Source organism: Cheilinus undulatus, linkage group 1 (assembly GCF_018320785.1).
Source record: "Cheilinus undulatus linkage group 1, ASM1832078v1, whole genome shotgun sequence".
Classification (NCBI taxonomy): domain Eukaryota; kingdom Metazoa; phylum Chordata; class Actinopteri; order Labriformes; family Labridae; genus Cheilinus; species Cheilinus undulatus.
This window is the reverse complement of record NC_054865.1, coordinates 26794322-26809930: the sequence shown is the minus strand read 5'-3', so window position 1 is coordinate 26809930 and position 15609 is coordinate 26794322. Positions and strand designations below refer to the sequence as shown.

The 15609-nt window shown below is 39.3% G+C and overlaps 1 protein-coding gene across 2 annotated transcripts in view; it reads right to left on the bottom strand.

Annotated features, from left to right (window-relative positions):
• Window positions 1-15609, bottom strand: part of LOC121512426 (FERM domain-containing protein 5-like) — a 121822-nt gene that overhangs the window by 22584 nt on the left and 83629 nt on the right. For both annotated transcript variants that reach the window (XM_041791699.1, XM_041791709.1), the window contains exons 2-4: window positions 8989-9093; window positions 5262-5304; window positions 5101-5179 (exon numbers count right to left, since the gene is read on the bottom strand). In XM_041791699.1, coding sequence (XP_041647633.1) covers window positions 5101-5179; window positions 5262-5304; window positions 8989-9093 — 227 coding nt within the window. The remainder of the gene's footprint in view (window positions 1-5100; window positions 5180-5261; window positions 5305-8988; window positions 9094-15609) is intronic.

Sequence of the window (15609 nt, the reverse complement as noted above, 5' to 3'; positions counted from 1 at the left end):
TGAACATCAATTTTTGTGATGCCATTTGGTTAATATTAAGTTGTGGACTGATGGAGCAATCAATTAACTACAGAGCCTATAAAAACTATTCATACTATTGGATGGTTTACCCTTTTATTGATTTTATAAATCAATTATGGTCAATATAATTTGGATTTGTTGACAAAAAAGTTACAAAAAACTATTTAATGTCAAAGTGAAAACAGATTTCTAAGAGGTAATGTCAATCAAATAAAAATATGTAAGGTAAAATAGGTGACTGCATAAATAACTACTCTCTTTAAAGTGCCTGATCTAATTCAGCAGAGGTCTGGCCAATTGGTGCTAGAAGTCTCACAGTGAAATAGGGATCACCTGAGTGCAGTGAATGTGTCTCAAGTGATTGTAGTATAAAGACCCCTGTGTCTGAATGGTCCAGTCATTGGTTAATAAGTATTCCTGGCGGCAATTACACCATGAAGACAAAAGAACACTCCAAGCAAGTCAGAGAAAAGGTCAGTGTAAAGGATTAGTCAGGGGATGAATACAAAACAAATTCCAAGGCACTGAACATCCCCCAGAGTTTAGTTGAATCCATCAAATGGAAGTGTAAATCTGTCTAGATCAGGCCGTCCTCACTGAGTGACCAAACAAGAAGGAGACTGGTGAGAGAGGAGAGACACCAATGACCCCTCTGAAGGAGTTTCAAACTTTACCAGCTGAGATTGGAGAGACTCTGCATACAACAACTGTTGCCCGGGTTCTTCACCAGTCAAAGCTTTATGTGAAAGTGGCAAAGAGAAAGCCACTGTTGAAGAAAGCTTTTTCGAGGAGAAGACGCTTTGTTTGGCAGACACCGAATACTAACCTTGCAAAGCAGACGGATACACCCATTTCCTTGTTTTCACTGGCGAATCCATCTTGTTAAGCTCCCATCTGAACCGTTTGGGCCCGGTTAGAAAGTGACAGGACCAATAAGCGAGGGGCAGTACTTTCAGGCACAGCAGAGTCGTGACGTAAACAAGCAGCAGCAAGAGGCCAGTGCAATTATGGCAGAAGAGCTTAGCGTGGATGCTGCTAAAGCAGGGCTGCACAGTTCGACATATGCAGCCAGAGAAAATTGGTCTGTGCTAAGAGGTTTTCACTCCTCATCGCACAGGTGCTATGACAAAGTGAGAGAGGTGTGTGAATGCCAGACGCGCAGATAAGACTTTAGGTTTGACTTGTTGCCCCAAAACCTTCACTCCACTTGGATTTGAGATTTGAATTTCATGCCCAGTCCATTTATTTCTTATTTCTGGTACATTTTAGACTCAAGTGGAATGTATTTCTCCTCTCGTCGTGCACAATCCTGTGCGTCTGGAGGGCGAGCGGCCTCGCTCCGCGATTATAGAGTAGCCTGCTGCAGCTCTTATAGACGGGGCAGGCTCAGGGCAGACGCAGTACAGGTGTCATTATGTTGAAGAGAAGCGCTGCTATAATCCCAAGTTTTATTTTAAGGCACGTAGGCTAGGCGATGTTAAAAACATGTATCTACTAGCTTACCTCTTCGTTAGCCTCGTCCTTTCCAGTTATGCACTGACGGTCGCAGTCAGTTGGCTGTCAGTGAGAGGACAGAGTTCTCAATCTGCACTAATTTCTGATTAAAGATTCATGTATAAAACGATGCATTTTTTCTCCACTAATATCGTAGCTGCTTCTGTTATGTTAACAAGACAATACGTGTCTCAATGTAGCATACAGTTCTGATATGACACGGACAGACAGACAGCAGTGTACGAGGGAGAGATGAGAGAGAGAGAGAGACAGGAGCATGAGGGAATAGATCAATACAGCCCCACACTGCATAAACTTTGTGTTTACTGTTAGGGTAAAGATGTGATTTGGAGATAGTTTTTTTTTTTTTTTAATTACCAGCGAACTCCAATAGTGCTGTTGTTATGATTACACTGTTAGAGAGAAAAGAGCGCCTGTTCATTTACATTAGCTCTATAAACATCAGACCCCAGTGTGATAGTACAATATGGACCAAATCCTAACAGTGTTTAATTAATTTCTAATAATGTTGGGAATATTTTCCTATTACTCTGAGTATTGGTAAATATATAAGGGGTGTCCAAACTATGGACTGTGGCCCTTGGCCCTTGGTCCTTTTGAATTGGCCTGCAAGAAATCCATTAAAAAAGACCCACATAAGAACATAACGCTTTACTATATTTCTTAGTTTGACTAGGAATGCACAATATTGGGGTTTATATAATATGGGGATATTTGCAAATAAAATTTAGCTGATATCAATACCAATATATAAATGTAGTTTAGACCTAACACTTCAGTCCATGAAACACAGTTTAAGGATGAACAGAGTACATACTTCAGTCTCTAAAACACACTAAAGTTTAAGTAATAAGGATGAACACAGAAAAAGACTTCAGCTGTCTGTTGTTCCTGCCAAAAGTAGAAAAAAATTGATAAATACAAACAAAAGGATTCCAGCAGCAAATAGCAGCACAAACTGAGCTCATTTGCTCCTCTGTCTGATCTCAAAGTCTGATTTCTAAATCATACTGCTCTAATCATCTTCAAGCACCATACTCCTGTAAAGTTAGTCAGCTTCCTGCAGTTTGCTCTTGTTTTGTGTCTGAATGTGGAGATGAACCACCAGCGTCTGTCTTCTCTGTGATTGGCTGTTTGCTTTGGTAGACATTAATGAGAGCTGTAATTTAGGCTGGTTTGTTCTTGTTTTTTAAGTACATTCACTTACTAAGCATATATTTTGGTTACATGTTGGTTTTGGAGATGTAACAAACATTTTATATATTGTGCTACAGGTGGTTGTTCTGTGCTACAAGACTGTCAACCTCTGTAGCACCAGCTCTATGGGCAAAAAAAGTTAACGCACAGCCCTGTGCTAAAGCGTAAGTTTTATCAGAACTTGACAACATTTCTTCGCTAAAAAAAGAACAAAGAACAGCAGTGAGTTGTTTTCTTTTAAGAAACGACAAAAGTCTAGTATTTACATGTCTGTAGTCGCCATGTTTTGCATTATTCCCCGTAGCTGCGCACGCACAACTCGATAGCGGCTACGTCACGTGTTTTGTTGCTCTTATTGGCTCATAGAGATGTGACGGACAGAACGTTCATCCAATCACATCCAATCAATTTTTTTCAAAGCCTCTGCCTTTTCTCAAACGTTTCCTGTTGAAGCTTTTGCAAGGTTTTTGCACCTATTTTACCTTGCATATTTTTATTCAGTTGTAGAAATTTGTTTTCACTTTGACATTAAAGAAACTTTTAGTATTTTTTTGTTCAAAAAAGCAAAATAATGTTTACCATGATTGATTTAAAAAAAATCAATGACAGGGTAAAGCATCCAAGGGGTGAATACTTTTTTATATAAACTGCAACTTTGGAACATCCTCGTCTGTCAGTTGATTTTGCAAGGAAAATAAATGATGAAAATTGTTACATAGTAATGGTGACTTGGCAAGTAACTGTTACAAGAAACATAAAAAAATCTCTGGATAAAACAAGGTCAACTAGTCTCTTTTTGAAAGTTTTTCTTTAATTATAAGACACAGTACCTGTTTGCTCAAAACACAAGAGTAAAATGAACATAACATCTGAAAATCTAACTGTAAAATGAATGAGAAGAGCAGCACTTTCTCTAGAATACTTTCTATTTTTTGGCCTACTTAAAAGCAGATCTGAAGCTAAAGTAATTCTGAGAGTTGACGAGAAGTTTAAAACATGGCTGCTTGTTGAGGTCCGCTGGGAGCAACTCAATTTTCTGGTCTCACCCACAATATCCAGAGATAACTCATATGTCAATTTCCCACCCAGCATTCATTTCAAACGCCTGTGATTCGGCTTCTCTCCAAGCAGCAAAGCAATAAATAGTATAGCAGAACTAAAGCACCGCTATGAAAAGTGGTAGAGAGAGAGAGAGAGAGTGGAAGAGAGTTTGGAGCGATATCACCCCTTTTCTACATCACAGGATGCTCCAGTTAGCATCTAAAGATATCACCTAGATTTTAATGTAAAAAACTGAGCATAAACATCTCCACATAGTGCTGTTACCTGTCATGTCCTTGCTTATCTATCTTGTGTTTGTATGTCTGTGAACACTTCTAGATGGAACAGATGGCCGGGGATGGAGGAGCGTTCACTCAGCTCAGCTCTATCAAGACGAGTTGGATGGAGAATAAGAGATTTTACTGCATGGCAGCCAGTCGAGGGATGTGATTTACAGGGATCTGTGCGCTCGGAAGCACTCTGGCTCGCTCCTCACTGCAGTTTGTTCAGCTGTCAGAGACGCCACACGCAGTAAAGTGATGAAAAAGAGCACCAACACAGTGCAGCTAATAAAAGAAAGGACGAGTAAAACTCCTTTGCAAAAAGATTCACTTTTAAAAGTGATAAATTTAGAGTTGTGGTTTTTAATTTGTTATTAAATAACTTCAGAATCCAATTTGAATTCTGCTTTAAAGCTCCTGTTTTTTGTGTACTCATTTTCAACAATCTAAAAGCCAGCTGCAGGGGCATAATAATAACAACAGTGATTTGATATTAAAAGATTAGAGAGTTAATGGAAAGGCAGAAGATGGAGACGTCTCCAGTGGTCCAATAAAAATGTTGTGGCTAGCCATGTCAGCATTTTTTAAATGAGGCCTATGCTCTACACACAATTTATACGATGAATTAAATTTTTCCAAGTTGAGCATAACAACTTTAATAAAAGGAACACTTTTATGAATTTCTATAAAAATTTCCACACATTTTTTTTATGATACCAAGTGGTTGTCATACATCACCAGGACAGCCTGGTGTTTTGTTAATTTATGTTTTATTATACAGGTGTGCCTCAGGTTTCTACAAAAAAAGAAGAGGTCATGAATTATAACTAATATCTCTGTTTCTGCATTACCTTTCCACTGTGAGCCCAATTTGTTAAAGATGAGTCGTGCTACAAAGCTCAATCTTTGCATGCATGGCTGTTTTAACAACCGGGTCTACTTGGTTTGAAAACAGCAAAAATGACATGTTCAGGAATGAAGAAGTTCATCCATCCCTTACTCTCCTCCTCCAACAGAGGAGCTCTGAGCTCTGTTGAAATCTTACCTGGTGATTTCCTCTTTCAGTGCCGCAGGGTCAGGAGGGTAAAACTTGACTCGCAAACACATGGTGAACGGAGGCTGGGCTGATGAAGGAGACAAACATCACTGGGGTCAAATCTGGACATGAGATTTAACCTAATTAGACATGTTGAACATCATACTTACATTTCATTTGTTTGGAAATCGACTTTGTAAACTCCAACCAATGCTGAAAGAGAGAGAAGGAAAATTAAAGATTTGAACTTTACAAACTGGATCTTTAGCTGCTGATCTGTCAGTCTGAGGTCTGATTGCTCAGCAGCTCAGTGTGATGTCTTGTTATCTATAGCTGGAAGGCACAGAGGAATTACTCTCCTCTCCTCTCCTTGTGTTTATTTAGACCAAATCCAACACCATGCAGAGATGACGGGAGAGGGAGAGCTGTTTGGAAGATAATCAGGAGAATGCCTAGAATCACAAGAGGAAACTGGCTCTAATCAGTGAGACAATTACATATTGACAATGGTGGGGCACTGTGCTCACAATACAGTCACTGTAAAACACAGCGGCGCTGAGTTAAGTTTTAATTAGTTAGCTATTTACATTGTCTAATACCTCGGTGAAAGAAAACATTTCTAGACATTTTTAAAAAGCCTCCATAATCCAGCAGAGGAGCGAGAAAATACTGAACAAGTGTTTGGTTCAAACCTTGAAATCTATCAAGGACTGCACCGTCACTGATGTTAATATCAACCAACTGGCTTTCTGTCACCTTGCATAACTGACCTGTACGCTCACCTGTCCTGAATATTTATGTAACAGGAGAAAAGCACAGTCATTTGACTTGGCATTCATATCTATAGACATTTAATGAAGAGCCACCTGTGTGACTCAATCTGCTGGTATGAAGACACAAAAAGAAGACTGTGAGTACAAAAAGACTGGGACGAAGTACAGAACAGCCAAAGTATTTACAACAGTGGACACAGATGGTGTCCTAGCCGCACAGGGTGTCCTTAGCTATTTAAAATTCACGTTTTAATAGAGACATTATCTTTAAATCAGTGCCTGGCCAGTTGAATATGACATGACATAATATGGCTCACTGTGAAAAATTATCAGGTGATATAATGAAGGAAATCACACAAATTTGTGTAAACTATAAGAATTTGATAAGATAAGATAAGATTAGAAAAGATAAAATAAGATAAGCTTAAAAAACAAGGCAAAAAAGAGAGAGAAAGAAAACTACAGTAAGTAAGATGTCCTGCTAATGATGTCCCCTGGAATAGCAAAGCAATTACTGTTTTTGCAGATTTATAATTAAAATTCTCGTCCAAATTTCAAGATTTAGACCCACATTGATCAAAATGCTGCTGAATAATCGTGCATATATTTTACGCTGAAAAATACAATTGGTCTGGGAGTGAGGCAGACTCTGTTTAACTAACTTTATTGGTCAGGTATTTTAACTTTATAGTTTAACCCTTGTCCTGTCTGTTAACATAAAGGAAAATGGTTAATGAACTGTTGTTCCAGCCAGCAGAGGGAGCTCTAAATATTCTGGCTTCCCCCCTTGTGTGAAGCGGCAACCTCCAGTCCTGAAAAATGAAGCCAATTCTGAAAAGCAAAAAATTGCAATAATTGCAAAAATTGCAATGCCCACTTGAGGCTGGTTGCAGGAACACCAGAGGTCTCGTCTGGACACCTGTTGAAAAGCCAGTTTTTACACTAGAAATAAACTGGTTTACAGCCTGATTCAAAAACCAAATATGTCTTATTAGCTAATGTCTACATGCGCTCTCACTGTACAGTTTTTTTTTTTTTTTTTTTAAATACCACAATGATTTAGATTGTATTTAGAAAAAACCTCACTGTGGACTGATCTGTCTCATTTCATAAGCAGATAGCTCGACAGGCAGAGGCTACGTTTGTGTTGACCAGAATGCTAGCTAGCTAGCTGACAGGAGGTCGAGTTTAGTGGGTGGGCCGTTAGGTTGATCCAAAATTCTGTTGAGACCACGATTTCAATATGGAAGCCGCCGCGGATTGGCTTCAAGAGCTGTTTCAGTCCGCCTATTGTAAGCAGACGGCTGACGTCACACAGGGTTTGTCCAATTCTTCCTACAGTCTATGTGCTATGTCCAACTTTAGATATAGTCTTGCCTTTTACAGAAAACCAAAAAGGAACAAAATATAAACAAATGTGTAGTATCAGCAATAATGAATTATCAGTGTCAGCAGGTATGAAAATTTCTGCCAATATTTACAACTTCTTTTTTTTTGTCTGGAAAATCTGTGTTTATCAGCTGTAAATATTGGCTGTACAAACAAATTAGTTAACAGAATTTTAGGCTGGACCAACAGACCAACGTCAGGTGAAGTGTTTCAGTGGTGATTCAGTTCTTTGTCTGCAGTGTTGCAGGTTATGGGTCCTAAATAGGTTATAGAGTGATGGTAAGGTCCACATGTATAAAGGTGATGTTCAGCTAGCTGAACTTACATTTTTAACAAGTAGTATAAAGGATTCAGCAAAATTACTCTTGTGCACTTCTTTTCAAGTAACATAACAAGTTACCTTCCTCTGTATGTCTAACTGTAACGTATCAAGTCACTTTGAAAACACTGGTGACGTGCAGCCCAAGATACACTGTATGGACAAAAGTATTTGGCTGCTTGACCATTACACCAACAGGGACTTTAATGACACTGTATTAAAAAACATGTACTTTAATATGGCCCCCATTATGCATCAATAACAGCCTCCAGTCTTCTTGGAAGACTTTCTGCAAGATTTTGGAGAGTTTTTGTTGGAATTTGAGCCCGTTCGTTCTGTAGAGCATTTATGAGGTCAGGCACTGATGTTGGAAGAGAAGGCCTGGCTCAAATCTCAGTCCCAGTTTATCCCAAAAGGTGCTCTGTAGGGTTGAGGTCTGTGCAGGCCAGTAAACTCATCAAACCATGTCTTTACACAGGCACAGTCATGTTGGAATAGAAAAGGACCTTCCCCAAACTGTTGCCACAAAGTTGGAAACAATGTCTTGGTATTCTGAAGCATTAAGAATGCCCTTCAGTGGAGATAAGGGGCCTAGCCCAAACCCTGAAAAACACCCCCATAACAATATCCAAATACATTTGTCAATAAAGTCAATGTGTGGTTACATTAGCACATCATAGAGGTTTGAAAAGAAACAAGAAGAAACACAGACAGCCAACAGACAGTCTCTCATCACATCATCTCTTAGCCCTGTTAGCAGATGCTGATGCAATGATAACAGAGAGGAGATTAACACCCTAACAAAATGGCAACTGGAGCTATACTCCCATTAAGTTTAAGGGAAAAAGAGGCTTGTGAAAGCTCTGCAGGTCAAGTACAACCATCACCAAAGATTAGCACAGCAGATATGAGAGCTGAATTCCAACGTGTCCACACAGTGGCTGTTACTCTGGACGGCTCTAACCGCAAAGTCAAGTCACCATCACTCATCCTTTCATTCAGATCTAGGATTTTAACACCACTGTCCTCCAGACTCAGTGCTAATTAACAGCACACAATAACAAACATAGTGGGCCATTTCAAAGCAGCTGCCAGGGAGAGGGGAAAGTCTGCTTTTGTTTAAGAGGCTCATTTTTAGAGTAAAATAAATACATGCTTTGTGACTAAACCTTACTCTTTATTAGGAAATGAGGGAGCTTGAAGATTAAATTGACTTAAAATGTCCTGTTAAGTATCTCTTAACACAAGAAAGAAAGAAAGAAAGAAAGAAAGAAAGAAAGAAAGAAAGAAAGAAAGAAAGAAAGAAAGATATAGCACAGTGAAACCACTAAATCCAGTCAAATGTGACTGCAGTTTTTGTCTATCATATTATTGTAGTAGCTGTAATAGTATACGATATTAAATCTTCATACTCACCCTCTGTTTGTCAGGGTCGACATATCTGATGCCAAAGTAGTCTTTCTCCAGCAGGTTCAGATGGTGACAGATGAGGTCAAACAGGTATTGTCCCTTTGCATCCCTCTGAAAGACAAATACACAAACATGTAGACAAAGTTCTTACTTTTGAGAGTACATCATGAAAAAGAAAACATCGAGTCCTTTCACAGGACTTCAGCAGCTCTCGTCTTCTTCATCACAATAGATCTATCTTTACAGATTTATTACAAAACCCGCTAAGATAAGTATTTCATATATGTGAACATTAGATCAGGAGCCACCAAACTACCACATAAAAGCCAATTCTATGTTGCAATGAAGTACACTTTTTAAATACATATTGCATATCATCTCATCAGGAAGTCCATTTTCTAAGAAGTCAAAAGGGCCACTGCACCATGTTTAATATTTCACCATCCTCAAGGGAAAAATATGAGGTCTATCAAATATTCATATAGAAATGGCAGCAGCCACCTGTGAAAGCTCAAGAAATTCCTGCTCCAAAATAAGACCTGGAAAAGCACAAAGGTGCAAGGGAGGGGGGCTGTGGCAGTCCAGTGGGAAAAATCTGCCTCTCCCAAATACACAAGTATCATTATGGCATGCATCGGTAATGAGCTTGGAAATAAAGTTCTTGTTTCAGTAAAAATGACTTGAACAAACAAAAAAGGAAATTGTACAGCTGACCAACTGCACAATCCCTGCTGTGAAAGTAAACTCAGAGTGAACAGCAGTCTTGGATAAAGCTGCCTCTGCCTCAAAGGACTCATTAAAAACCTGCTTTAATAAATTCTTTATTTAGACTTCACTGTAACAATAAGGCATACAGCAACAAGGCTGCTATTGAGTTCAAAACAAAACATGAACAAGTTAGAAAAACGTAGTTAGAGGACATCAAATAGTTTAACTCTGAGACAGCCAATAAAAGTGAAATATGAAATGAAATGAAAATATATGAAACTAGAAAAGCACTCAGAGAGCACAGACCTCCACCCTCAGCCCTATCTCCCAATAGTGAAGAATCCTTTAAAACATTCCTTGATCCAGACGGTGATCTGGGTCACTCCAAAAATCTAATTTGCCAATTACGCCCTCCCCGGTGGGGTGGAGACACGGTGAGGCAAAGCACTGGCTTCACTACGTGTGGAAGTCATGGCAGAGGGTGAATATTCCTCTATTCCTCCCAGCATTGTGAGTATTCTCGCTACAATTCGCTGTCTTTCTCTCTGTTACGCTCCGAATCGTCTCCTGGACCAGGCATGTGTCTTTTAAACTCTATAAACTCCAAAACTTTGAAGAAGTTACTCATGTCCGCCATCTCCTGGTGTAAAGTGGTAACAGCGCAGACCTCTGCCATTAGCCCTATCTCCCAATAGTACAGAATCCTTTAAAAAATTCCTGGATCCAGATGGTGATCCAGATCAGTCCCAAAATCTAATCAGTTCTTCTTTATGCCATTTCTAACATTTCCTGAAAATTTCCTGAAAACCCGTCCATGACTTTTGAATTATGTTGCTAACAAACTAACAAACGAACAAACCCACCCAATCACATAGCCTCCTTGGTGGAGGTAATAAAATAAGTAATTGCATAAATATTCACCCCCTTTAAAGTGCCTGACCTAATTCAACAGCAGTCCACCTAATTGATGCCAGTAGACTCACATTTACTGAAATGGGGATTACTAAGTACAGAGAGTGTGTCTCAAGTGACTAATATAAAGACACCTGTGTCTGGAAGGTCTAGTCACTGGTTAATCAGTATTCCTGGCTACCATCACACCATGAAGACAAAACACTCCAAGCAACTCAGAGAAAAGATAATAGAGAAGTGTAAGTCAAGGGACGAATACAAAAAGCTGAACAAAACTTGGAGTTCTGTTGAATCTATCGTCAAAAAATGGAGGAAATATGGCCCATGTGTAAATCTGACTGGATCAGGCCGTCCTCACAAACTGAGTGACCGTGCGAGAAGGACACTAGAGAGGGATGAAACCAAGACACTTATGACTACTCTGAAGGAGTTACAAATTAAACAGCAACAGTTGTTGTAGCAGAGTCTCTCCCATCTCAGCTGCTGAAGCTTGTAACTCCTTCAGAAATTTTCTTAAATTTTCTGTAAGAGTAAATGTGACTGTGAGTGCTACCTCCACCCCCAGTAACTGAAAGTAGTAGTAGTAGTAGAGTAACAAACTGAAAAAGAACTACACTGTAGATCACAAATAGATGGATAAGAGATGAAGCTCAGACAAGAAAACAGTTGGCCTTGATATCAAATGAGCTAAAAGATTTCATCTACCAGCACCAGTTAGTTGACAAATTAACATGTAAATCAGGCCGCGCTCACAAACTGAGTGACTGTGCTGGATGGAGACTAGTGAGAGGAGCCACAAATACAACTATGACTTCTCTAAAGGAGTTACAAGCTTCAGCAGTTGAGATGGAAGCCACTCTGCATACATCAACTGGTGCTGTTTTTTATTTTTTATTTTTTTAACTAGTCAAAGCTTTATGGGAGAGTAGCCTAGAGAAAGCCACTGTTGAAAGAAGACGACTCATATTAATTCTCAACCATAGTTTGCAAAAAGGCATATGGGAGACTCCATGGTCAAATGGAAGTAAGTTCCTTGGTCTGGTGAGACCAAAATGGTGCTTTTTGGCCATCGGATGCTATGCAACCAAACACAAACACAGCTTGGAAGATTTATTTTCCAGCAAGACAATGACCTGAAGCATACAACAAAAGCTACAAATAAATGGTTCAAAAACAACAAGGTGAATATTCTGGAGTGGCAGAGTCACAGACCAGACCTCAGGTTAATAGAACATTTGTAACTTGACTAGATTAGGACTTTTCATGCCCAATCCCCTTGTAAAACCGCAGTGTCCAGATGTGAAAGCTTGATTGAAACCTATCTCTATATAGTATATATAGATAGTGACTTACTTTAGTTTTTAATTTAATTGTCTTTCCTTTGTAGAAATTTTCTTGTCAAAAAAGCCAAATAATATTGGCCATGATACATTTATAAAATAAAAAAGGGTTAAACATCCAATGTGTTAAATACTTTTTAATAGGCACTGTACATTAAAGGCCACATTTGACAACAACATTATTAATTTAACTAGATTTTTTTAAAACTTCAGTTTGGTTATTTCGCCACCATCTTGTTTTTAGAGCCATTACTAGCAATATTTGACAGGAGGATTGTACGAGCAAAGTGAGAAACAGGCAAATACTAATCATTCCAAGCCAAACAGGCTGTTCTGTGGCTGTTAGCTGGTAAATGAGCAAGCAAAACATCTTGTTTCCCACAGGATGAACACCTGTGCATGGTCCATTGATCCACCCAAACTTTCTTCCTTGGGAGACTTTACCCTTTATGCTGTTCCTTCTAACTTCCTTTCTTTACTGCTATCATTATCACCACAGCCACTAAAAGTGCTTAACAATGAACATGACAGGTATCATAAAAAGCTGAATGGACAGAAACAACTTTAATGTAACACATGAAGAGAATTCAGCATATGATCATATTTGATTTCTAAGGCTTCCTATTTTGCAGTGTTTAATTTCTTAGATTGCTTTGCAATGTTCTGCACATTTTACTGTTTGTTTTGTACATGCTCTTAAATCACTTTTAAATTATCATGCATTTTAAAGGCCAGTGTAGGGATGGGCACTACAAAATAGCCAAGGCCTTTTGCTTTAGTGTATGGCATAGATTGTGAAAGGATGGCCTTGTTCATAAGCTGCAGGATAAATGGCAACGGAAGCAATACCCTTGGCCCCACAGGGGTCTGTTTAATTAATTTTCTAACCTAACTGAACCCAAACTAACCACACATTCATACATTAATGAACCTGAGAGCCAAACGATCCCCATCAGACACACAATTGTTTTAGCCTAGTAGACACATTCTTATCTCCTAACTAGTTATTGAAAATATGTTATTAATTTCACTGAAGCTCCAGAAGAATACAAATAAAATACGGAAATCAAGGATGGGAGTAAAATTAAAACTTTGCAGGAAAAGGAAGCTGGAGCAAAATCTGAGACTGAGAAGATAAAGCAGCCATAACTGAGATGATGTAAACCACCAAAGCACAAAGGAGGCAAAGGCTTAAAGCTTCCTCGAGGAACTTTGAAACTATGACAATTCCAGCGCCCCCTGTGGATAAGCCAGTACCTCTTATTATTTTTCAGATTTTTTCTGTACATGTTTAACTGAAAAGTGCAATTAAATGCATCAATCATTTTGAATTATTGCTGTGGAAGTGGTGATAAAAAAAAGACTGCTTTTGTAGCATGCTGTTACTCCCTTCATCTGATATTGTGTATGTTGTTCAAAACTACAAACATACACAGGTGCAATCTCAAAATATTAGAATATTAATGAAAAGTCTTTTTTGTAAAGGTTTTCTGAACCTTTATTCTCTCACTCTGGTTCAGTACACACAACCAAAATCATGGGGAAGACTGCTGACTCGACTCTTGTCCAGAGGACGATCACGGACACCCTTCACAAGATATTTATGGAGAGTTGACTGGAAAGGAAAAGTCTGGTAAGAAAAAGTGCACAAGCAACAGGGATGAGTTTAGCCTTAAGACGGTTGTCAGTCAAAGAAGATTCCAGGATGTACGTGAGCTTCACAAAAAGCTGACTGTGGCTGGAGTCAGTGGATCAGGAGCCACCACACACAGATGGGTCAAGGAAATGGGCAAGTGTCGTGTTCTTAGTGTCGAGCCAGTCCTGAACCACTGATGTCATCAGTGTCTCACCGGGCTAAGGTGAAAAAGAAATGGACTGTCTCTCAGTGGTCCAAAGTCTTGTTTTTAGATGAAAATATTTTGAATTTCATTTGGAAATCAAGGTCCCAGAGTCTGGAGGAGGATCAAAGAGGTACAGAATCCAAGGAACTTGAAGTCCAGTGTTTTCAGTTTCCTCAATCAGTGATGGTTTGGGGTGCCATGTTATCTGCTGCTGTTGGTCTACTGTGCTTTATCAAGTTCAGAGAAGAGATACTGACTTCCTTTTCCAGCAGGACTTGACATCTGCCCACAATGCAGCCAAAACAACCAGAAACTGGGTTGGTGACCATGGTATTACTGTGACTGACTAGAGAATTTCTGGGGAAATGTCAAGAGAAGGTTGAGAGCTAACGGCTGCTATCTGAGCAACCTGGGCTTCATAACAACCCAGCAGCGCCACAGACTGATTGGCTCCAATCCATGTAACATCGATGCAGTTTTAAAGGAGTTCCAACCAGTTACTGAGTTCATTAACCAATGTAGTCTTCCAGAGGGTCAACATTTCTGTATGCTAAATCCATGTTTTTGCACTGGAGTTTTCTGATATGCTAATATCTTGAGATGGTGGGTTTCTGATTTCTGTGAGCTGGAAGCTATAATCATCAAAATGTAAACAAAAAAAGGCATGAAATATTTCGCTTTGTATGACATGAGTCTAGAATATCTGGAAGTTTCACTTCTTGAATTAAATAACAGGGGAAAAAAGAAAATGTTCATCATATTAATTATAATTTTCGAGCTACCCCTGTGACATTAGCTCACAGGGGCATAGAGACAGACAGTCGGGCAGAGGACGAACAAAACATCAACCAGGAAGCATTGAAGGTTTGTGTGAGACAGTGAACTCTGGATTCATTTTAATAACATTCACCCCAATATAACAGACACATGCAGCATGAGTATGTGGACAGTGACAGTTTGTATTATTTCAAACACTAAATCTATTTTCATGCATAAAGGGAGCATAAATGAGCCTTCGAAAGCCAAACTCAGCAGGAAATATTGCTATGAAGATGTCTAATGCTAACTGCTGGCTTCACTGGAATTACTGAGAAATATTTCTCAGAGGCATACAGCGTCTATCAGATGATGATAGATAGTGACTCCCAAAGGGTTCTGAGACTGGTCATAAGAAGACATTTATATTAATGTCAGTGTTTTTATAACAAGCTTAAACTCCTCACTGCAAGATTAAACTAGTTAAAGTGATACAAAAATAAATAAAAACCAGTTTGTGAGAAATATTGAAACACAAGCTATGCAGGCTGCTGGAGTCAAGAAGTGCTCTCCCTGAACTTTTCCCATGATGCACTGGCCTGACCCTCCATCTCCTCTGTCAGTGTGTCTGTATGTCACTGTCACGACACTCACCCTGACTCACAGAGACAAGCCTGCTGAGTCGCCCTGCAGCAAAAATAGCAGCACACACATCCATGCACAGTCTCAAACATGCACATAGCGAGTCTCCATCCCTCTCCCTCTATAATAAATGTCTTTGGTACACCTGTGAAACCTCCAGAAGATCCACAACATTTTCAGAGCCTGAACCTCCCACTCCCTCCATCTGCTGTGCACCGTAGTGTAAACTACAGCAGTGCCCAAAAAAGACTCCCAAATTAATCATGTTGTTGCTGCCTGTTTCCCTCTTTGTGTGCACCACGGAGTGTGTGTGTAAGAAGTTACTGATGATCCATGTCCAAGTAAGCAGTTATGGAACAACAACAAAGAGGGTGGCCCATTTATCTCAGTCCAACACTTTAGCACATAAATGAGAAGGAGAGAAATTA